The sequence below is a fragment of the Protopterus annectens genome, chromosome 16.part0 (genome assembly GCF_019279795.1).
Source record: "Protopterus annectens isolate FY-2018-M chromosome 16.part0, PAN1.0, whole genome shotgun sequence".
Taxonomy (NCBI): domain Eukaryota; kingdom Metazoa; phylum Chordata; order Ceratodontiformes; family Protopteridae; genus Protopterus; species Protopterus annectens.
In genome coordinates this window covers 749,741,127-749,766,105 of record NC_056750.1, presented here as the reverse complement: position 1 = coordinate 749,766,105, position 24,979 = coordinate 749,741,127, and the positions used below count along the sequence as shown (strand labels likewise).

General features: G+C 41.0%; 1 protein-coding gene across 1 annotated transcript in view; it reads left to right on the top strand.

Annotated features, from left to right (window-relative positions):
- Positions 1–24,979, top strand: part of PAPPA (pappalysin 1) — a 3,990,201-nt gene that overhangs the window by 2,688,174 nt on the left and 1,277,048 nt on the right. Inside the window, exon 10 of the mRNA XM_044058178.1 lies at positions 3,862–4,058. Coding sequence (XP_043914113.1) covers positions 3,862–4,058 — 197 coding nt within the window. The remainder of the gene's footprint in view (positions 1–3,861; positions 4,059–24,979) is intronic.

Sequence of the window (24,979 nt, the reverse complement as noted above, 5' to 3'; positions counted from 1 at the left end):
TTTAAAAGATACTTACCACCATATTCTCAGTTGCAAGCAGTTCAGACGGTTTTTAAGATTTTCTTTATGTGGCTCACATTATTAGTTTTTTGTTCTACTCCTTTGGAGTATCTACAGCTCCAGAAATATTTACAAAGTAATTGCTTATTGCAAACCCCAAGGCATTCATATTTTTCTTTATTTGGATGATTGCTTTATAAATTTGTAGATTATTTTCTTTAGTTGTTAAGAGTCCTTAGGAAATATTCAGAATCTTCTACGAAGTCTGGGGTTAAAAGTGAAGTTACAGAAATCTTCTCTCATCCCATCTCACAAAATTGTTTTCCTGGGATGTCTTTCAGATTCGTCCCTGTGAAGAGCTTTTCTTCCTCCAAAGTAGAAATGTGCCAAAATTCTTCCAGAGTTTTTTTACTCAAAACCAAATATCTGCTAGGGAATTTCTTAGTATTCTAAGATACATGGCTTGTATGAGTCTTGTGATTCCCCAGCCAGACTTCACTTGAGAAAATTTCATTTGGTGCCTTAGGTCAGTCTGGTTTTTCAGCACCTTCACTCTGTATGTTTTCAGATCCCTGTTTTGGGGCTTGAAAAAAGGGAGGTTCTGTGGTGGATAGACCAGTTCTCTCAGAATTCAGGTCTGCCATTCTCCCTTCCACCTCTTGTTTAGCCTGTTATAACAGATGTTTCAGAATGGGCTTAGGGAGCTGTTTCAAAAAGAGTGAAAGTGCAAGGTGTGTGGAAAATAAGAACAGAGAAAACACATAAATGTCAAAGATATGTTGGCTTTAATAAAAGTATTGAAAGCCCTAAATCATCCCTTTCTACAGGACCTTTGCAAGTTTTCACAGATTACATCACAGTCATTTGGTGCATAAGCAAACGTGGAATACCAAATCTTAACCCCTTTGCAAGTTTGCTGAGATAGCCTGGTCGGTAGCATATCAGCTCAGTTTTACACTTCAGGCTACATATGTTCTGTTAGAGCAAAACATTGTAACACAGATGGTAAGCAAGACCAGGATAGACCATTATGGATCGAAACTTCACCCTGAGGTCTTCCAAGAATTGATCCAGCTGTGGGGAATGCCTCAAGTAGATCTATTTGCCTCTGCTCACAACAGACAACAAAAAATTCTTGCAAATACACTGGGAAGACAGATGCCTTCTCATTTCCGTGAATAGAAATGTTCCTGTATGCTTTTCCACCTTTTCTGCTGAAATCCAGGATTTTTCTGAAGATCCAGAAGGACTTCCCAAATATTGTGGTGCTAACCCCCTTTTGGCCCGGACAACAGTGGTTCGCCATTCTTTTGAAAATAGCCAAGAGTAATTACTATAGCATTCACCACAGACTGAATATACTTACGCTAGACAGGGATTGTTTGATGCACCCCAACCTGAAAACTCTTCATCTGACTGCCTTGATGATAGAATCTTTTAGACACCTGTTTTTCTGAGGATATGCTGTAGGTACTGAAGGAGGCTAAAAACTGCTACTAGAAAATTATATATGTGTAAGTGGAAAAGATTTTCTAGTTGGTGCCATTCAAAGAGCCGGAGCCTTTTAGGTCCCAGCTACCTCTGGTTCTTGATTATTTATGTGAGTTACTGTCCTGCGTCCTGTCTTTCTCTTCTGTCAAGGTTAATTTGTTAGCCATATCTGTTTGTCTGCCCTGTGTCCTCCCCTTTCTAAACATCCACAAATCAACCAGTCTTTGAAAGTGTTTGTACTTATCAGTAATTCCTCCGTGGGATCTTAACTTTGTGCATGAAAAGCGTAATATTGTTAAACCAGTTCATTAGACTGTTAAGCCAGCTCATCAGGCTAAACTGAGATTCTTAACATGTAAGACTGTTTTACTGCTTGCTCTGACTTCTACTAGGAGAGTATCAGTTTACTTTGAGCCAATCTATTAATCTCCCGGTCTTTTTTCCTGAATACAAAAATAATTAGAAAAAAAATTCTTGATACTGTGAATGTTCACAGGCAGTTCAGGTGTCACCTAGACAAACCTCAGTCCTTCAGGAAAGCTGATCAACTGTTTGTCTCTTGCGAAGGAAAGAGGGAAGGACAATCAATTGTGGGCAGCAGCACAAACTCTAGATGCTGCTCTGTAAGGGGAAGAATTGTATAGACCAACCACTTTGGGCATCAACTATGGTGTACAGTATTCTGAAGATAGAACACAGATAAGAGACTGCATTTCATGTCAAGGCTAGCTACTCAAGGATGTAAAAATTGGCACCAGGTGATTTGGTCTTCACTACTGTCACCAAAATGGATATGGAAATTTACCAGCGATAAGTGGGTTAAAGACCTGGCGTACTCCAAACTGCCCCAAGGACCCATGTTAAATTATTTGGTCAATAGACTACTGGCTGGTGTCCAGTTGCCCAGCTTGGGTTACCTGGGATCACTATGTTGTGTGAAAGCTGGGTCTATGTTTAATCACTGAACATTCATTGAACATCTGCTCATCGAACATTAATCATACTACTTGCTTATTGGTAACTTAGCTATGAAAACTTGCCCTATGTCCGCTGTAGTGCAACCTTGGAGTTGGTATAGGAGGATTGGTTGGAGGATTCAATGAACTGATAGATAGATACTACATTGCACTTCCTCTATGTTGGCCAGCTATCATCGTTCGATGTAAATCTTTACGATGGTATGGCCTTTCGATTAAAGGAAGTATTGATGATTAGTGTTCGATGCTTAAACATAAACCCATGAAAGCTAGATGTAAAACTAATCAATATGCAAACATGAGTTAAGAATTGCTAGACTTAGTGTAGGTTCACTGACACAACAGAGCTTGGAAGCGGATGACATGATGGTAAGGAGGAGGCTGGGACATCCTATGTATCCAAGAGTCAAGACGGAAGGGCAGTACTGCAAAACCTCTTGGCTTGTAGTTCAGAGCTTACTACATAGGAGGAGGACAAACTAGAGATGGTGTAGGAATCGTGGTGCTGGAGAAACCTCAGAAGACAGTGAGAGATGTCATCAGAATTAGTGATATACTCATGGCTGTCAGACTCCAGTGTAAGGATAGTGCACTATTCACAATTTCAGCGTATGCCCCACAGCAGGGTTGTTATAGTGAGGAAAAGAGTGCATTCAGCAGCTGCAGGACATAATAGATAAAGCAAGACAGTATGAATTCTTGATAATGGGTGACCTGAATGCACATATTGGGGCATATAGAAAAGGATATAAGGACTGCCTGAGTAAAGTAGGAGAGGCCATTTTAGACTTCTGTTTGGCAAATGGCTTGATGGTGACCAGCACATGGTTCATCAAGAGAGACTCTCACAAGATCGCATACAAGAGTGGCCAGCACACTACTCAAGTAGACTACCTCTCAAAAATAAAAAGACACGGGTAGAATCAGTAAGTGCAAAGTCATCTCCAGTGAAACAGTTGGCCAGCATCATAAACCACTGGTTACCACAGTCAGCTGCAAACAGTGGTCAGAGAAGGCTGTATGGAAAACGGAGAATAGGACAAAAACCTGGAAGATGATTGTAGACAAAGCACAAGACTTCAAGGAATTACTTTTGTTATATTGTGTTGTACAAAACCTGATTTCCTATGAAGCTATACGATGATACACACACACACACACACACACACACACACACACACACACACACACACACACACACACACACTGTTAAGGCATGAAGGGAAAACAAGATTTTAATGAGTGTCTGCTGCAAGACATTTTGAAGCCTTAAATCATTCTAAACGTATTCATAATACTAGTATGATCATTTATTAGCCATCTTGTGTTCACAAGTGCGTATCTTCTTTTGGTTTACAGAATGCATCTGATTTACAAATTTACTTTTTTGCAGATGAGCCTAGCATGTGTTACTTTCATGACGGTGATGGAATCTGTGAAGAATTTGAGAGAAAGACAAGCTTCAAGGATTGTGGTGTGTACACACCCAATGGCTTCCTAGATCAGTGGGCATTTAATATTTCTACCTCACACCAACATGAAGTGGACTGCCCAGGATCAGTGGTCATTGGACAACCAGCAGCTTTTGAGGTAGGAAGAAGCACTGTGTTGAACTTGAAACAATATATTTTTCCATTACAGGGAAAGGGTCCTTTATATAAAGTTAAAATTAAAGGTAACATGACAAGAAAGAAAAGATAAGAATGCACCAGCTTATGTCTTCTCCCTCTCATTTTCAGTTTTTTCTTCCCCTCCAATTCATTACCTTCTTTTGTGTATTTTGTTTGTTTTTTCCTTCTTCACCCGTGTATCTTGTTCCTCTTATGGTTTTCCTTTCACCTTCATTCTTCACAACTCATCCCTCTGTTCCATTCTTGACATTCCATTTTAGCTATCTCATCTACTTACTTTGCTATCTCATACTCCCATGTACCTTAGCTTCATTTACTCCATCCACTGTGTAATCATCTGTTTTTCTTTCCACATGCATTCATTCTGCTGAAAAAATTCTTACATATTATCCAGCATGTCAGACATATCAGAGCTTGTATACTGTGTATACGTTCATAAATTGTGTTAAGGCGGTATGGCCGTCCAGTAAAGCTGACTCCAAGATTTCTGGATCAAACACATTGTCCCTAACCTATGAATCCAGTTGTTTCTTAAAGGCTTGTAAGTTCTTTACTGTCTTTAATATGAAATGGTAATTTATTCCATAACACCACCAATCTTTGAGTTAAGAGTAATGTAATGATGCCCTCAAAGTGCCTAAATCAAACTTCAGACCCTGATGTCATTGTGTTAAACTACAGTTGTAAATTTTTTATGTCTAAGATAGGTTGTAAACTAGAGTTTTAAAAGACTTTGTAGGCAAATATTATTTTACCACAAATGTAATGATAATGAACAATAAGTAAATATTGGTATTTATAACTGTTATTGTAAATGTAATCTTTGTGAAGTAATATCCTTTTAGTGAATTTTCCTCATAGTCTGTCAAGATAATTCAACTGACCTATATTGTATATACAAAAAATATGATTGTTCTCTAAAATTGACCAAATATATGTCTTCTATAGTAACATAAGACACATCTCATTACTTGTGCTAAGATTTTTGAACATGTATACCATTTGACACATTGCTTTATTACTTAGCAGTTTAGTATATGTGAAAGATTAGTACTCATGGCTATTCCCGGTCCTTTATAGTGGATGTTCTACTAAGTACCCTGGTTTATGAACTGCAGCCTTTCCAAAATACATTATATTACATTTGTCATAACTAAAATGTATACCACTGTTGTGCCCAATTGCCAGTCTCATATAAGAATTTAAATGTTCAGTATCAGATTCATTTTGTGTAATCAACCAAATCTTGCAGTCATCTGCATACTTATTTGCCCAGCATGTATTAGATCTAGGAATGAAGGCAATACAACATTAAATAATGTCAGTTCAAGAATACAGCCTTATGGGACTCCAGAATGGATAGGAAGAGAGAGCTTATGCCCTGTATGGTTACACATTGGGATCTATCACTTAACCATGACATAATTCATTTTACCAGGAATATATTGACTTTAGCCTTCATAAGGCTTTGGTAGATTACATGATGAGGGAGGGCCGTGGTTAGGTCCAAGAAAATGATGCCCCTCAGTTCAAAGCCTTAGTAATTTTTTGTATCTGTTTTTAACACCTTTATTGAATTATCACTTAAGACATAAATGAATATACATTTATATAAAAGAAAACAAACCATATTAGCATATTCCCAGGTGCAAACATATACATCACATATATTCTTTGGTATAGTTATCATCAATTCAACATTACATAAATTAATCAATTCCTGCCTTCCCTTAAACCTCACTCCTCCTCCAGAACATTATTCTGCAAGTATTGTTTCCACAATTTCCATTTTTGTCTATGTAACTTCCTTCTACCATTTTATAAAGCTCCCACTCTCAGTCCTTTTATCCCTGTTACAATATTCAGTACTTCAGGTACAGTTGGTTTAGACTTTGATTTTCATTTTCTAGTAATTGCTTTTTTAGCAGTCACCAGAAGTAAACTTAACAAGGCTTTACTATGTCTAGGCAATCCAGATCCTATATCCAAACTGAAAAAAAAAATCCTTAGTTACATCCATTTGCTCACCCAATATTGTGACAGACTACTCTGTAAAGAAATTTTAAAGTGTGACAAAACATATCCTCCTAGTTACATCTTTCTTCCACATCACATCTCCAACATTTTCTATCTACCTGAGGAAAAATAGTTTGGAGTCTGCTTGGGATATAAAATTACTTATTCAAACTCTTCCAAGCAAAAATCCTAAATATTTTACACTTTGTTGCATATCTGGGAGTAATATATATGTTGTCCTATTGATTCCTTGTGAATTGCTTATCCAATCTTTTCAGACTTCCTCTGATTTATTCCAATAGTTATCATGCAGAATTTTAATTATCCCTTTTTAACAGCAGCTTCTGTTCTAGATTTAATTAAATACTCTTCCAGAGTAGGTCTTTCACTTAAGATTTCCATATCCCTTTCTCTTTGCCTATACTCAGATATCAATCCCTGATACTGGAGGCAGTCTGTAGCCCCACAATCCAAATGTCTTCTTGATTTCTTCCCATACTATTAACTTTCCCTCTCTATATATTCACTCCCAATATCTTGGTTCCTTTGCCAGTTTTCTCCAATAAATTCCAGTCCCCTTTTCCTTATTCTCTGCACCCTTAATTGAAGTCATCCCTGTCACCAAAATCTTCTTTCTCCATTCATGTGTTGGCTTAATTCTTAGAGTACTTTCTCCTACTTTATGAATATAATATTTTGCGTAGCTGTGTTATTCCCCTTAAGAGTGTGAATACAAAATTCCACTCTCTCCTTATTTCTTTAATTTCCCCCAAGATTTTCATCTTCATCACCATCATCATAATCCCTTTCCACTTTGAATTATAGCTTTCTGTTTGTGCTATGTATACGAGCCTTAAATGTGTAGCCATAAAACATCCCATGTTATGTTGTCCTATCTCGACGTAATTCTTGATGGTTGGGTTCGGAACCAAACATTGGTTCTGATTCGGCCTAATAGAAAAGCTCGAGAGCTTCCACTGGCTTGAGGCTAACCCCTGTCCCATGATGCTTAGGGTAGAATACTCAGATCTTGTTTGCCACTCAAGTGATTGAGGTGTCTTCTGGCTGGCTCATTGGCTAAGTAGTTCTTTTATTATATTCCTGTCAATATTTTCTTAACTTCTTATAGGAAAACTTTTTAGTGCCTTTTCTGTTATGTGTGAATTGTCTTGTACGTTTTTTTGGCTATTTAGTTAGTGAAAGTTTCCCCATATGTTTGTTAGGCCTACTGTCTTCCACACACTCATTTTTCTACAGAGCTTTTCCTGTTGTAGTGAACTCATTTAAGTTAGAGGGTTCTTAGCGACCCATTTAATTTAGAGGGTTGCTCCCTTATCTCCGTGTGTTTCCCTTTGGCTTTGGAGAATCCTTTTTAGTTAGAAGATTCCTCCTCATAGTTTTCTTCTTTTGTAGTGGTTAGTATTTAGATATACATAATTACGTGTGTGGTGTGTTCTTGTAGTTAGTAGGCTAGCTGTTGTTGGTTTAACCTGTAAACACATTTCATAGCTGTTGTTGTTTTAAAGCCATTTTTTGCAGTGTTTTTGTGTTAAGTTTTGACTTTTGGACAAGCTATTATCATAGTTGCTATCTGCAGCGCCCTTTTTGGTCAAAGGCATGTCTAAAGAGCAGAAAGAACCTAAGCAGTCGGGTTAAAAAAAATGTGATCATTGTAGTCAAAAGATGGCGATTACAGATGGGCACACTAGCTGTGTTTATTGTCTTGGTGGCATCCATTTGCAAGATCTGTGTACCATTTGTCATGGATTCAGTAGCAGGGTTCTGCAAGAGCGTAAAAATAAGCTTATTGTCAGGGACTTATTGAAGGTTTTCTTCTCTGAAGCTTTAGAGGGATACCAGAGCTCCAAATCATCATCTCCCTCTTCTTCTTCAAAATCTGATAAAGTGGCTAAAAGACCTGCTGTCTTGGCTGTGGCTTCAAAGCCACCTAAAAAAGTGGTTGCTTCGGAACCAAGGGCTCTTGGCTCCAACACATCTATATCTACCTCTTCAGCTCCATCCATGACCACGGAACTGACAGAGTTGCTGAGAAGGGGACCGTCTCCGATCTTGGAGCCAGTTACTCCCACTTTGAGATCACCCATTTTGGAAAGGGAAAGATCTCCTTCGTTATCCTCCCATTCATCCAGGAGCTTATGTGATGATGACGTGGAGTGGGTGGTGAAGAGACTGCTTCGAACAGTGGCGCTGGCAAAAACTTTATCGCCTCCAACCCCAAAGGAATCAGAACCTTCCAAGGCACCATCCCCATCCTTGATTCCTCCTCTGATTAGACCTGTGGTTTCGGAGCCAGAGATCTTGGGTCTGATAGTAGTGGAGGCATCGGAACCAAGACCTCCATTAGGTTCATCAGTTCCGACATATGCTGTGACTTCCTCGGTTCCATTGGATGTCAAGGAGTCTAGGAGACGACGTTCACCCGTCGGGTCAGGGGAGGTGAGTCAGCACAGACAGTTGTCTGATCTGACTCTACCCCTCAGTGCCTCGGAGAGGTTGAGCTCGGCTCCTACATCGGTTACAGAGCCACCCGCTCTGCCTTGGAGTCGGTCCCCTGTTTCTTCAGAGCGGAGAACCTCTTTGGAGTGGGGCAGATGAGCTTTTGAGCTGATGGAGAGAGCAATGTCAGCACAGACAGCTCCACACTCTGGCCCAAGATCTCTTCCCTCCCAGGTGCCAGTGTTGGTCTCATCATCACCTTCTCCCCCCAAGTGCAGAGACCCAGAGCCCCAGGAAGCCCCTACTGGTGGCATCATCTCTTCTGAAACTTCACCAGAAGTATTTCAGAAAGCCAGCACGTTGAACAGCACTATGAGTCTCATTGTATCTTACTGGCCTCGACATATTTGGTTCCCCTTCCTCTGGGCCCATCTTCTGCAGGAACCATAGATTCTGGACCCAGTTCCAGACCTTTTGACCCACTCATTGGGAATGTTCCATCCATCCATCCAAACCCTCAAGTTGACAGCATGGTTGCTCCAATTCCACATATAGCCAGGTGTTTCAATTTTTCTTCTGCAGTTAAACATAGTTTGATTTCTTCCAACAAACCTTCTACCAGAAAGCTGTATAACAGTAAATGGAAAAGATTTTCATACTGGGCCATTAAGCACAATATAGATCCCTTTACAGCTCTTATCACAGCAGTTCTAGAATTTCTCTCCAAGCTCTTTGACGAGGATGCAGCAGCAGCTCCCATCAGAATACAACTAGCTGACATATCTAATTTCCATATTGGGGAAATGGGAATGTCTATCATGTTCCACAAACTATGCAAGGCCTTTTTGAAAGGTACCTTTCTGCTGAGACTCCCAGTCAGAGAACCTCCACCCGTTTGGGACCTAAATTTTGTTCTATGTGCCTTGATTTTGCCACCCTTCGAGCCTGCATAAAATTTTTGTCATGGGAAACTCTTTTTCTTGGTAGCCATTACCTGTATCAGATAGGTGTCAGAACTCCAAGCCCTCTCTATGTTGTTGTTTTTCTTCTTTTGGCTTTTCCCGGTTAGGGGTCGCCACAGCAGAACTCTGGTCCACTAATGATTGGCAGTAGATTTTTTTATGGGTGCCGAGGTGACAGCTCGACATCCAACCTTCAGCGAAGGCACGCCCATTCTATATGCCATCCGTATTTAATTTTCCACAAAGACAGAGTATCTTTAAGAACTAATCCCTCTTTCATACCAAAAGTTTGTTCAGAAAATAATTTAACTCAATCTATCGAGTTGCCAGTGTTCTTCCCCCAAATATAGCAACAACGCAGAATATAAATTACATCAACAAGATATACACAGACAGCTATGCTTCTATTTGCATAGGACCAAACAATTCAGGAAGTCAGAACAGATCCTTGTTTCCTTTTCAGATAAGAAGAAAGGATTGCTGGTTTCTAAAGTAATTCTGTCAAAATGGCTTACAGACTGCATTTCTTTTTCTTACAACTATAATAACAGAAAGTTACCAGGCAAAGTGAGAGGCCATTCTACAAGAGTGGTTGCAACTTCAGTTGCCTTTCAAGCTAAACTTCCCATGGACTCTATCTGTGCAGCTGCCACATAAGCGAGACCTCATACCTTTATTACGCATTACAAAGTAGACGTGGCATCCAACAGAACAGGTCTTCCTTTGGATCCACTGTACTGAAGAGTCTGTGTTCCTGAGCCACCCAGGGATGAAGGTGCTAGGGACGCTGTCCCAACCAGGAAGAATTACGGTGAATAGGACAACATAACATTAAGAAGCTATGTACTCACCATAATGTTCCATGTTTGTTGTCCATCTCACCTATATTCTTGCTCTCCACCCTCCTTCCCCCTCCTCCACTCCTGGAGGATCGGGCGGATAAACTTATATATATATATATATATATATATATATATATATATATATATATACCTTTAAAAACTCAAATAACAGTGGTTCGAGTGCTCATATGAGCGACTCGAAACAACGAATGTGAAAACGTAGATAGTCCTTAATTTTCGAAAAGCAGATTTGCTGTTTTTAGAACATTGATGTCGAACAAAAAAAAACAGTGTAGAGCTTTATTATTTTAACTCTGAGATCGCACTACAGTGGGGAAAGGAACCATTTCCCGATCCGCACTATAGTGCAATCCGCCCCAGAATGTCGAATATGCAGTGAGCGAATCTCACTGTGCATTCGCTCATTGCACATTCAAACCTTTTTCCATTCGGCGTTTGCAAATTTTGCAAACTGCCTTTCGGAAAATTGCTGTTCGCCCTTGTGCAATACGCACATGTAAAGGTAAACCATATATATATATATATATATATATATATATATGTATATACGGATATAAATACAGTTGGTTTTTGCAGTCTCTGTTTTCCTTCTTCTTCTTCAGCTAGGCAGGCTGTGTTTATAAATATGTATAGTATTGCTTTTGCTTACAAACAAGATTTGAGTATTCTACCCTAAGAATCGTGGGATAGGGGTTAGCCTCGAGCCAGTAAAAGGTCTTGAGTTTTTGTATTAGGCTGAGTCGGAACCAATGCTCGGTTCCGAACCCAACCAGCAAGAATATAGGTGAGATGGACAACAAACATGGAGCGTTATGGTGAGTACATAACTTCTTATTTAAATCAGGTAATCCTAATCTACCTTGTTCTTTTTGGGAGGATCAGTTTATCCCACTTGACGCCTGCCCTTTTCCTCTCATAGACAAAATCCTTCCACTCTTTATTAGTTACTGTCCATAACTTCTCTGGTTGATAAAAATATACCTGACCTGTATATAAAACTAAAGGGACTAAAACATTTCCACTGCTTATATCTTGCTCTCCATATCCATAAAAAAGAGCTTCCATTTTCTCAGTTTTTGTATTAAATTTTATTAAGCCTCTTCTAACATATCTTTAGCTGCCATCATTTTATTGTGTTCCCATAAATATGGGTATTGCTGGACCAATACATGTGTGGGTGCATAGTTTACAGCTATAGCCTTTGTTTTATGTTAATTAATTTTATATCCTTAAAAGCCTTGAAACTATCTTAAAATGTTCCACAACACTGATGTCCTTTTCTGGTTTTATCAGTTTCAAAGAAATATCATCCAGAAATAAAGCCAAGATGTTATGTTGTCCTATCCCACCTTCATTCTTTCTGGTTGGGTTCGGAACCGAGTATCGGTTCTGACTTGGCCATATACTAAAGCTCAAGAGCTCTCACTGGCACGAGGCTACACTATATACCATGATGCCTAGCGGTTGTTCACCAGATCTTGTTTGCCGCAGCTTCAAGATGCTCTTCGCTGGCTCAGGCTAAGTGAGCTTCTCTTTTTCAATATATTTGTTGCTAAATTAGCAAAATTCTTAATTGTCTAATAGTCGCTTAAGTTTACTTTATCTGTAAGTCCTTTCTTCATCCCTTTATTGACTTATCTTGTTTTTTCCTATCCTTAGGCCTACTATTTAGCACTGCCCGGAGGAATCCGTTTTAGTTACAGGATTTCCTCCACTTTCTCCTCAGCCCATTTCAGTTAGAGGGCTTTTTTCCCTTTTCAGTTTTGACTTAGAGCCATCTCCTCAGTTAGAGGAGTACGTCGTTTAAGTTAGAGACCCTCCTCTAATTTTCTTCTAACTTTCGTCTATTTCTTGTCTTCTTTAAAAAAAAATAAATAAATAAAAATAAATAATAAATAATAAACAAAATATATAGGCTTTTGCTTTTCACCCTTTGCTCATTTATTGTGAAATTTTATTTTACTTCTGTATCGCCTTTTGTTTACTGCTAATTGTTTAGTCAGGATGTCAAAGGAGGTTAAACAGTCAGGATTTAAAAAGTGTGACTCGTGCACACAAAAGATGTCTCTTACTGATGGTCACACCAGCTGTGTGTACTGTTTAGGTGCCGTTCACCTGGAGGACTCAATCTGCCACTGGTTCAGCTCCAGGGTCCTACAGGAACAGAAAAACAAGCTTATTCTTAAGGGGTTGTTAAAAGGGCCCTTTGATTCACCAGTTGAAGGCAATCAGGCCTCAAAAACTACGGATAAACCTTCTAAAATTTCTTTGGCTCTGGCCTCGAATAGTCGAAGAGACATAAGTCTATCCAGTCGTTTTCAACACCTACCTGTTCCGACAGAAAAAAATCCACTTCGGCTCCGCTTGTGTCTTCGGAGCCATCAAGTGGTCAGAAAAGGAGCCAGTGACTGACACTGGAGCTGATTCGGTCGGTACCGCAGTTTCCATTACTTCAGTCGGTTGCAGGTAGCCACAAGTTTTCACATTCCTCTCGTTCATCTAGGAACGTTTCAGGTGATGATGTGGAGCAAGTGATTAAAAGGTTGCTGCGCCCACCGACCTTGGCAAAAATTCTCTCCAGCTCAGCCCAGAAGGTTGTGGAGCTGACTTCAATAGTGTCTGTACCTTCGGTTCCTCCTCTGATTCAGCTGAGTTCGGAGCCAAAGTGTCTGGAAGTCCTTGTGGTGGAACCTTCGGTTCCGAAGTCCATTCCTGAAGTTTCAGTGTCGATCTGTGCTCCGACCACTTCGATGCCATCATCCATCGAGGGGTCTGGGGGCTGAGGCTCCCTCATTTGTTCTGGGGGGAGAGTCAAACCGGAAACTTGTCGGATCCGACTCCTTCCACTCTGAGCTTTGCTGCAGGTCAACTTGGCTCCCACGTCTGCCTCAGAGCCATTTTCCTTGGCTCGAGGGAAGTCCCCTGGCTCCTCGGAGCAGGAGTCTGTCTCGGCTCGGGATCGGAATGCCTTCAAGGTGATGAGGAGTGTGCTTTCCTCTGAGACTGCTCCAACCTCGGCTACAGCTACCCCCCCCCCCCAAGGGCCCGGTGTCAACCTCTACATCACTCATCCAGCCCCTGTATAGAGAACCAGTGCCCCAGGACACCCCAATGGGCGAATCCCCCGAGGAGGTCCCTCAGAAAAGAATGTGTAAGAAGAAACACATAGACTCCCCTGAGTCTGTCACATCAGATACTGACACAGAGGAGTTGAAAGGGTCCCCACGGTCACCCTCTGAGGATGTCTCATTTTCAGACATCTTAGAGATCCTGAAACAGAGAGGTGGCTGGAAAACCCTTTCCCCTTCTGTGGATGAGTCGGTATACCTGGAAGCATTTGGTTCTCAACCCTCCACCTCTTGGGTGTCTCCTCTTTTCGACCAGCTACTGGGTGTAGTCAGTCGGAAGGTGTGGGACTCTCCAGAGTCTGTGGAGCCAGTTCCGAGGAGGCCAGACAAATTTATTACAGCTCCAGAGGACAAACAGTTTCTCACCAAGGGAGTCCTGGTAGATGCTATGGTGGTGGTGGTGGCCACCAAGAAGGAACTAGCTGAGACTTCTGCATATGTCCATCCACCGAATAAGGAATCTTGTACGATGCACAGATACAGGAAGCGTATGCTTTCTTCAGTGGCCTTTACCCTTAGGTCGCTGAATTACCTATCCCATTTCACTCACAGAGGGATCTCCTTAAGGAGTTAGGAGATACCCTACAAGGTGCTACAGCTCAAGGGCTATCTGACAAGATTAACGGTCAGCTTGCAACCTTAACATCTATTACTAATTCCTCCATGCACCTCATTTCCTATGTGGCCAATGGAGCGAGTAGGGCAGCAGGCACAGGTATAGCTCTGAGGAGACATTCCTGGATGTGTCTTTGTGAATTTGCTGAACCCTTCAAGTCTTTCTTTATTGATGCCCCTTTTGACGGCTCCTCCCTGTTTAGGCCAAAAGTGAAGGAGATCCTAACCAGGAGTGAGCAGGACGGCAAGACTCTCTCTGCTGTGGGAGTACGTTTTTCTGCCCCAACAAGGCCCTATCCCAAGGGCCAGACACTTGTGGTGAATTTTCCTCCAGGTGCAAAGGGGGAAATAACAATGGAAGATGCTGCCCACGTGGCAGAGGGGGTCTGCAGAACCAGTCGGACAGAGATACATTCTCGGGTCATCACTTCCAGCGCTCCTGAAAGGAGGCCCGCCTGTCTACCTCTGGAGGCAGTCAGGGGAAGATTATCACTGTACCCAAAAGCTTGGCTAGACTTGACTCAAGACCAATGGGTACAGTCCATCGTATCCAGGGGATACAAAATTCCTTTCTCCAGTCCTCCCCTTCTGTCGAAGTCCATCCCAGACATCCCACCTGGTCAAAGGGATCAAGCAACCCTAGAGATCCAAAGGTTGCTAAAAGAAAGAGCCATCCAAGAAGTCCCTGCAGACCAAGTCGGATCCGGAATTTATTCAAGGTTCTTTTTAGTTCCAAAAAAGACAGGGGACTGGAGATCAATTCTAGATCTCAGCAGACTAAACAAATCGATCAAAAAAATATAGTTCCGGATGGTAACACTGCAGTCTATACTCCCTTTTTTGGGTCAAGACAATTGGATGTGCTCGATAGATCTTCAGGATGCGTATTACCACATCAAGATCCAGAAGATATCTACGCTTCCGGCTGAGAGCCAGTTATTACCAGTTCAAAGCTCTGCCCTTTGGTCTCACTACAGCCACCAGAGTGTTTACCAAATGCATGGCAGTAGTTACGTCTCACTTGAGGCGTTAAGGATTCTGGATGTTTCCGTACTTAGACGACTGGCTCCTGACTGCCACCACCGAGCATCTACTAACCAGGACAAGAGACTCCACCATTCATCTCTGCTCACAGCTGGGTATTATGGTAAACTTTAGAAAAATTTGCCTTGTTGCCATCTCGGAATATTACCTTTATAGGGGCAGACTTAGACATAAGAAACATGGTGGAAAAACTGCCTCAAGAAAGAATACAGACGCTACACCACCAAGTGTCAATACTGATCAAGATGAAAAAGGTCCAAGCCAAATTTGTCCTCAAAGTCCTAGGTTCAATGGCAGCAACAATCACATTAGTCCCATTGGCATGTCTACACATGAGGATACTGCAGTGGCTTCTCTTTGCCCAGTGGTCTATGCAGGAGTTGCCTATGTCATGAATGCCTGCAACAAAGATCTACAATGGTGGCTCCATTCATACCAGGTAACAATAGGCAGGCCATTTGTACTTCCCCACATGGTAGCCACAGTGACCACGGCTACTTTCCAGATAGGGTGGGGGGGGCATTATCTAGGACAGACGGTCCAAGGGACTTGGCAGGAACACGAGTACCACTTGCACATAAATGTCCTAGAGATGAGGGCGGTGCTTCAGGCTAGGCAAGCATTCAACAGCTCTCTACTGATAGGTACTATTGCAATTCATACAGAAAATATGTCAGTGGTATAGTACATCAAAAGCAAGGGGGAACCAAATCCTACACCCCATGTCAGGAGGCTCAAAGGGTATGGCAATGGGCAATTTCTTCTCATTGCTTTCTGACTGCAACGCACATCCCGGGGAAATCCAACGTAATAGCAGACAGGTTAAGCAGGGCAATCCTTATACCTCAAGAGTGGTCCCTGAATCAGAAGATTGCAAACAAAATTTTTCACAAGTGGGGCCAGCCTTGCTGCGATCTATTTGCCACATCCATCAACACCAAATGCAGCAGCTACTTTGCCTTAGTCCCCCCTCTGGAGGAGTCATCAAGGGATGCACTTGTACACGATTGGCCCCTGGGGATTCTGTATGGCTTTCCCCCATTTCCTTTAATACCCAAGGTACTCCAGAAAGCCAGGTTGTTGTGTTGCAAGCTGATTCTCATTGCTCCTTACTCGCCTCGCCAAATATGGTTTCTGGAGGAGCCCTGGATCCCGGACCCAGTGACTCATCTGTTAGAGACACTCCACACCCCTCTCTACAAATTCTTAAACTGACAGCTTGGTTACTCCACTTCCAGTCTTAGCCAGGCTTCCTGATCTATCCCCGGCAGTAAGGCACATTCTGGTTTCATCACACAAGAATACAACTAGGAAACTTTATGCGAACAAATGGAAGAGGTTCTCTTATTGGGCAAACAGAAACAACATAGACCCCTTTACAGCTCCTATATTTGCAATTCTAGATTCTTAACAGAAATTTTTGATGAGGGTGCAGCAGCTACGGTAAGAGTGCAACTAGCTGCTATTTCAAATTATCACGTGGGAAACATGGGGTTGAATATCATGTCCCATAGATTATGCAAAGCTTTTTTGAGGGGCACCTTTCTTCTCAGGGCCCCCTTAAGAGAACCTCTGCCTCTGTGGGACCTCAATTTGAAACTGTCGGCCTTGACTTCACCGCCCTTTAAACCAGTCTCCTCATGTTTACTAAAGTTCTTATCGTGAAAGACAATCTTTTTAACAGCAATTACCTCTGCTAGAAGAGTTTCAGAATTGCAAGCTCTGTCTATCCGTCCTCCTTATTTGGTTTTTCATAAAGACAAAGTCTCCCTCAGGACGAATCCTTCCTTTCTACCAAAAGTTTGTTCTGAAACCAATTTGAACCATCCTATCGAGTTACCTGTATTTTTCCCTAATCATGGCAACAAGGCAGAATACAAACGTCACCAGTTGGATGTTCATAGACAATTACATTTTTACTTGCATAGGACCAAAGAGTTTCGAAAATCCAACCAACTCTGTTTCATTTTCAGAAAACAGGAAAGGTGTTGCAGTTTCAAAAGTAACCTTATCAAAATGGTTCACAGATACCATCACTTATATCTATAACTTGAATAACAAACAGTTGCCAGGAAAAGTTAGAGGGCATTCAACTAGAGCCATGGCTACTTCTACTGCCTTCCAAGCTAAACTTCCTTTGCACTCAATTTGTGCGGTTGCTACATGGTTCAGCCCTCATATCTTTATCACTCATTACAAAGTAGATGTGGCCTCTCGGAACAGGGCTTCTTTTGGATCCACAGTTCTGAAGAGTTTATTCCCTTGTGCCACCCAAGAAGAAGGTGCTGGGGACGCTGATCCCAACCAGCAAGAATGAAGGTGAGATAGGACAACATAACATAAAGAAGTTATGCACTCACCATAACGTTCCATGTTTGTTGTCCATGATCTTGCCTTCATTCTTGTGACCCACCCTCCTTTCCCCTTCCTAGAGGACCGAGAGGAACATGTAAAATGGCTGTAGGTGCCTGACTCTCTTCAACCCTGTTTTCAGAGTAGGGGCAGAGCATCTATCACAGTTTGTTCTTATTGCATGAGTTGGTATAGTCTAGTGTTAGCTTTCTGAAACAAGATCTGGGGAACAACCTCTAGGCATCATGGTGTATAGTGTAGCCTCATGCCAGTGAGAGCTCGCGAGCTTTAGTATACGGCCGAGTCGGAACCAATGCTCGGTTCTGACCCTAACCAGCAAGAATGAAGGCGAGATCATGGACAACAAACATGGAATGTTATGGTGAGTGCATAACTTCTTTTTTTCTTGATCGCCATACCAATTACATTCTTGAATTTCTGAGTCCCTTATTTTCTTTGCCAATGGCTATAAATATAAAGCAAATAACAAAGGGGAAAGGCGACGCTCCTACATGGTTCCTCTGTTCAGACGCAGTTTGTCAGGAAAGAATCCTCCCACTTTAATATTTACCTCTGATCCTTCATATATCCTCCTAATTAACCTTATGTATCACAGAATGCAAATGCTGCCAATGCCCAACTCATAAAATTGCAGCTTACTCTGTTGAATGCTTTCTCTGCATCAACACCCACTAACTACAATGGTATTTTCTTACACTCTGTTTCTCTCTGGATCATCCATCCATCTATCCTCATCCACCCATTTTCACATTTTGCACATGGGTTGGTGTGTCACTTCATTGTTCTATTAATGTTGCCAAATGTTTTCCTCCTCTCCACAAAACTACATTGATCCATATCTATCCATTTTGTCAACACCTTTGCCATTCTTTTAGCTATTAGACATAAACACTCTTTAATCATGGTTTCAAATTGAAACAGACCTGTAAGAAGCTGGGTCTAATAGATCTTTAATGTTTTTAGGTATTATAGCCACCCCAGCTTTCTTCCAGGATGATTGTGTTTCCTCTGTTTTTAAAATAATGTTAAACAAAACCTTCCAAACTTCCATAGAAATACCATCTATTCCTGAAGACTTTCCTGCAGATTGATTATATGTTACCATTTTTATCTCTTCTCCTTTTTATCTTAACTGTTAATCATTGAGCCTAATCTACTTCTAACCTTGGCATACTTAAAGTTTTACATAAATATTTCCATTTGTGCTCTTTCCTGATTTCCACATTTCTCTGCTTTATAAAAATTTTCATAAAATTTCTGAAATATCTCTAATACCTCTACAGGGTCTCTGTTTTTTTTTTCTTGTTGTAGGCACACTAAGTTTGGCAACCATCCTTTCAGTGTCTGTTGCCTAAATAGTTGTGCTAAAAGTTTTTGTGCTCTGTAGTTATTATCAAAAACAGTTGCTTAACAGCAATATTTTTTAAACTTGTGTTTATTATTCAGATACTCCCTTTTTTTCTCTTCAGCATTCTGCAGTTTAGGTGGAATATAAATATGTGCCAGTGTAATCCTCTTCCTTTGCCAGTAGCAACTTTAACAGTTAGTATAAGTCCCCCTTTTTCCTTTGCCCTTGTTATTCTGCTGTGGAAGGTTGGGCGCCGGGCTGGCAACACGACACCGTAAAACTCCACTGCCAATAGTGAGTGGACAGGTGATCCGCTGTGGCGATCCCTAACCGGAAAAAGCCAAAAGAAGAAGATTCTACTGAATACACCTCCTGAAATCCTTACTTTGTCAAATTCACACCCTCATTTCTTCCAAATGTGTCTCCTGCAGCATTGCTATTTGGACCCTGCATTTATTAACACATTTCACTACTCTTTTCCTTTTTGTGTATACCTTTGAGGCCATGCTCATTCCAAAATAATATTTTAATCTAGCCACTATGATGAGAAGTTATTATTCCCACCTAATGCACGACAGTTATTTAAATGCCTATTTTCAGCTTCTGTATTACACGCACCCACTACTGTTTGGCAGGTTGATCTTTCATGCAGTTGTTTCTTGTTATCTCTATTTGAACCTATGCCACATTTTACAAGACTTTTTTGTTTTAATGATAACCCTCAAAAATGCCCTCAGTTCTTCTTCCAAACCGTAAATCAGATCCTGCAGTGGTTTCTCTGTCAAATCAGTCTTCTGCCAAACATCTTTTGGCAGATAAAACTATTCCTTCCGACAAAAATGGGAACACCGTTGATAGGTTTGGAAGAATGTTTACTTTTTCAACCCTAGTGTTCAGAGTGGCAAACTGCCAGACATAACATGTCTAAGTTTTTGCTGACTTCCTGTGATAATATTAGAAAGATAATTGTTGAACTCCCTTCTTGAGACTAAGACATCTGTGAATTATTTAATATCATCTGTATCTCAGGTAACCAAGATACTGCTGATGCTGCTGCTTCCAGAGCACGTCTCACTGGGTCAATGATGAGAAGATTTGCCTTGCTACATTCCTAGAATCTGCCAGAGTATGTTAGTGCTGATTTCCTGATTTTCTCCTGCATAAAAAGGTATTAATTGACCCTTCCATTGCTGAGGTCCTTAAAAGATTTGATGAAAGGATAGAGTTAATTCAAGGGGTTACCCAGATTTTTGAACCATCCATAACAAAGTAAATAAAAACTTTTCTTCCAGTTCAGGTTCTTTTTATTAAACACACACACACACACACACACACACACACACACACACACACACACACACACACACACACACACACAAAATCTCAGCAAAGCACAGGCAAAAAAGTTTCCTAAAGCAATAGAAAGGTTAAAAAAAGCAGACTGACTATATACCCCTTCATGTTTTTCTTCCTCCCCACCCTGGAATTCCAGTATTTCATTTCCCTCTGTGGCAACAGATAACCTCAGACACTTAGTTTCTGAGAATTATTTAAAAAGGTTAGAACTAACAGTGGGACTTCCATCCTCCCTTTTAAGGGATTCCTGTACATCCGTCCAATTGATCCTCCCTGTTTCCTCCTATCCTAGATCAAATGCTGTCTCAGAGAGTTATAAAGCCTGTTCCCCAGATCAAATAGGGGGTTCAATTCAAGAATCTTTCTCATGACAAAGAAAGGAAATTTGATTACCTGTCCTAGATCTTTCTTTAAACCTTTACATCAAAATGTCAAAATTCAAAATGCTTTCTCTGCAGTCTCGATTACCTTCCATTCCATCTGTCAGTTCTCCAGTAATTCTGGACGTGAAGTTGTCCTATCTCGCCTTCATTCTTACTGATGGGTTCGGCTCAGACTCGGCCAAATGCAAAAGCTCGAGGTCTTCAACCAGCTCGTGGCCTACTCCCTATCCCATGATGCACTGGTGATTCCCTCAGATCTCATTTGCCGCTGCAACAGATCGGGCAATTCACCAGCTCTGGCAAGTGAAAATTGTTTTTTTCTATAAGCGCCAGTGTCTACTTCATCATCACAGATCCACAAAAGCGTATAGACCCAGACCCTCAGGAAGCCCCATCAGGTGATCTCTGCTTTTCCAGGACCTCACCAGAAGCTCCCACTGAGGAGGTCCCTCGGAAGAGGCTATGCAAGAGGAAGCATCTGGACTCCCCTCAAGAATCCGTTACTTTAGACACTGACTTGGATGATTCAGAAGGTTCCCTTCACAGATATCTTAGAGATTCTCAAACAAAGGGGTGATTGGCAGTCCACCAAACCTACTGATGATGAACAAGTCAGTCTACCTGAAGGCTTTCGGGTCTCAACCCTCCATCTCTTGGGTGTCTCTGCCTTTCGACGAACTCATGGACTTGGTTTGTTGAAAGGCGTGGGAGTCTCCAGATACAGTGGAATCTGTCTCTAGGAGGTCCAATAAGTTTATTACCTCACCACAAGACAAGATTTTTCTCACCAAGGGAGTCCCTGTTGATGCCATGGTGGTGCCGGCGGCCACCAAGAAGGAGTTATCCGAAACTTCTACATCGTTCCATCCACTGAATAAAGATTCGAGAGTCATGGACAGATATGGAAAGTGCATGTTTACTTCAGCGACTTTTGTTCTTAGGTCACTGAATTATCTTATGCATTTCACTGGATTGCAAAAAGACCTCTGAAAAGAGCTAGGAGATACTCTACAGGGTTCAGTAACTGCAGGGGTCTCAGATAAAATATCTTCACAGCTCTCCACCCTCAATTCCCCGACAAACTCGTCCATGTGTTTGCTTTCGTATGCAGCTGATGGAACGAGTAGAGCAGCGGGTACAGGAATTGTTCTTAGCAGACATTCCTGTTTGCACTTATGTTCTTTTGCAGAGCCCTTTAAGCATCCTTTATCAACACCCCTTTCGATGGCTCTTGCCTTTTTGGACCCAAAGTGAAAGAAAGGCTTACCAGGTGTGAACAAGACGGGAAGACTCTGTCTGCTGTCGGAGTCTGTTTTTCCACTCCTACCAGACCCTACACCAAAGGTCAGAAAGGAGGAAAGATGTGGTTCCTTAAAACTCAAGGAGCCTTTCAGGACACACGTGGTGAAACCCCCTCTAGAGGCAGAGACAAACCATGTTGCAGGTTTTTTTTTTTTGTGCTTAATGTGGTATATTTTTTACTGCCTTTGCGTGGGTTTCCTCCTGGTGCTCCGGTTTCCTCCCACATTGCAAAGACATATGTAGGTGGATTGGATACTCCAAATTGGGCCTAGGCATAAGTGCGTGCATGCGTGTGCCTTCCATGGAAGATTGGGCGCCGGGCTGGCAGTTCGACACCGTAAAACTCCACTGCCAATCATGAGTGGACAGGTGATCCGCTGAAAGAAGAAGTACTTTAGAAGATAGGAAGGTTTTTTTCTGACAGATGCAGATTTTTTTTCTTGGTAACCTGCACAGATTTCTGTTAGAAAAAATTTCAGCCATAATTCAAATACTTGCAGGTTGGAGAGAAAAGATGATATGTGGTTTTGATTCTTGTGAAAAAGTGCAAAAAGTCTGTTTTAACAATAACTGTTAACTGAAATTTATAGATGTTGAAAAGTTGTGGTATGCAATGACTTTGTAAGTTCTAATACAAAGCAGGTTTTAATCTCTCCTGAGTACACAGAAATCCTCGTGACAGTAAATAACTGCAGCAGACAGAATAGTTTAAAATGATTAATACATTACATTTAAAATCTATGTGGTGGACTTCTAAAAAAACATTAATGATAATTACTGCACTCATTTGCCCGCTAAGTATCAAATATCTTTGACTTAGTGACCCCACATCAGCAGTCTGGTCTAGTAAAAACAGATCAATCATAAAATAAAACTTGCACCTGTGTAAAGTGAGCAAGTAAATCTATTTAAATTCAGTTATTTTCCCTTCAGGACAATTGTATATCTCCTGCCTCAGTAACATTGTAATTGCTTTTTGTCTGTCTTCTGTCTAATCACATTTTGGAATTTTGAGTACTAGGTCTGGTTGCACTATGAATAAGAGAGTGTTAAGAAACAGTCTACACTTTAGTGTCCTTTTTGTCTAGCTAGCAGTAACGCTGTGCTGTTCTGACATACGGAGTATATAATAGGTCTGCAGTGAAGCTTACACTTGTATCCTTTTCTCATATCTGCATTCAGTTTTGTAATTTATTATGCATGCACGTGAGAGTGTGTTTGTGTGTGTGTGTGCATGCGCGCTCAAGTGTGTGTGTGTGTGTGTGTGTGTGTGTGTGTGTGTGAGATCGTGCACACAAGTGTGGGGTGGTATTTCAAGCAGTAAACAGTATTATTGAACAAATGCAACAGTAAACTGACTGCAACATGGAATAAAGCAAAAACTGTTGCAACAGGTAGAATAAAGCAAAAAGCTCAGTCTGAAGCTCTGGCAATGGTCATTTCAGGTAGAAATAAAACAAAACTCTACTTCTGACAATTGCAAATAAACCTTGGAGTTCAGAATCACACAAAGCAAAGTCTTTACTAACACACCTTGTTTCAGGAAAATTAGATGCTCTTTCACTAGGTCTTCCAGTAGCATTTGTAGAACCTCCAAGCAGCCTCCCATATCAGAGCTGAATGCACTGGCTTTGGTTTATCCTCCTTCCATTGGGACCTCCTAGATTCTTCTGTATTCTCCCTCCAACAATTTCTGCCATGTTCTGTCTGACCTGGCCCTGTAAAGGTGCAGGTGCACAATTGAAACCAATTACCTGCCTCAAGGTAACTTCTTTTAAAGAGGCCAGTCATTATTTCCTTGCTAGCTGTAAACTTTGCTCATATAGCAGCTTTAGTTCCCGGTAAGATAAATTCATCAATCTTTTTATGCCTACTTTTTCTGTCTTAGGCAGCATATCTGTGTGACTATCACACTATGTTAGTGTGTATATGTATGTGTGTGTGTATGTATGTGTATATATATATATATATATATATATATATATATATATATATCAGTAACATATGGTTGACATGACAGTTAATTGAAATAATGTGCATCAGTCTCTTTTTATTGAAAAATTGAAAAATGTGTAGGACTGATGTAAAGAATAAACTATTCTTTGAAAACTTTGCATCATGGCATACACAAATATAAATGGCAACATGTAATGTCTGAGTGAATGTCTCTGCCTGGTAAGCTGCAATACTAAGTACGTAGGAAACCCACATCTCACACCCAGAGAGGTAGGGGCTGCTTACATCACAGTGAAATCCCAGTGAGGTAAAGACATGCTGTTGGTTGATTTTTTTTATATCATTTATAAATAGTGTCATCATAAAGGCTGTCCCTGAGCTATAAATTCTGTAGCTAATTCCTTTTATGCTGATAGTAGCCTGTAAGGATGTGCCTGCCAAGGATTCAGCGCCTTTACAGCTTTTCAAAGCTCTAATCCCCTACCACAGTCACTCTGGCTGCCTATATGCTAATTCCTTTCGGAAGGAATTATAAAAGCAGCCAGGGTGACTAAAAATGTTCTGTATTTTCTTGTTGTCTTGTGCAGATGTATCTCTGAACTTCAGTGGTGGAGGAATCAGAGTTGAACAATTCCTCATTTGGGCATGTTCTTTCAAATTTGTTCAAGAAGGAAAAAGGCAGAGTAGTAACAGCTCCATCTTTCAGTGGTGAAAAACATGAGAAGACATCAAGCCATGATCACCTACCTGATCATACAGACATTAACTGTATAACAATTCAGCACATTTACATATGAAGGCAGATGGGTCTCATGATGCGCTGTATGGAGTAATGCCAAGTCACAAAAGTTTAGTTTAGATAGTTCATACTGTGTACTTCAGAACTGTAACATTTGGATGTATCAGTGTGGAAACCCAAGAAGAATGACTTTTGTATAAAAAATGTTAGGTACATCATGCAATATTACAGTAATTATTATAAGTACTGAAAGAAATTTGTGTCTTTCGGCTTTTCCCGGTTAGCGGTCGCCACAGCGGAACTCCGGTCTGCTAATGATTGGCAGTAGATTTTTACGT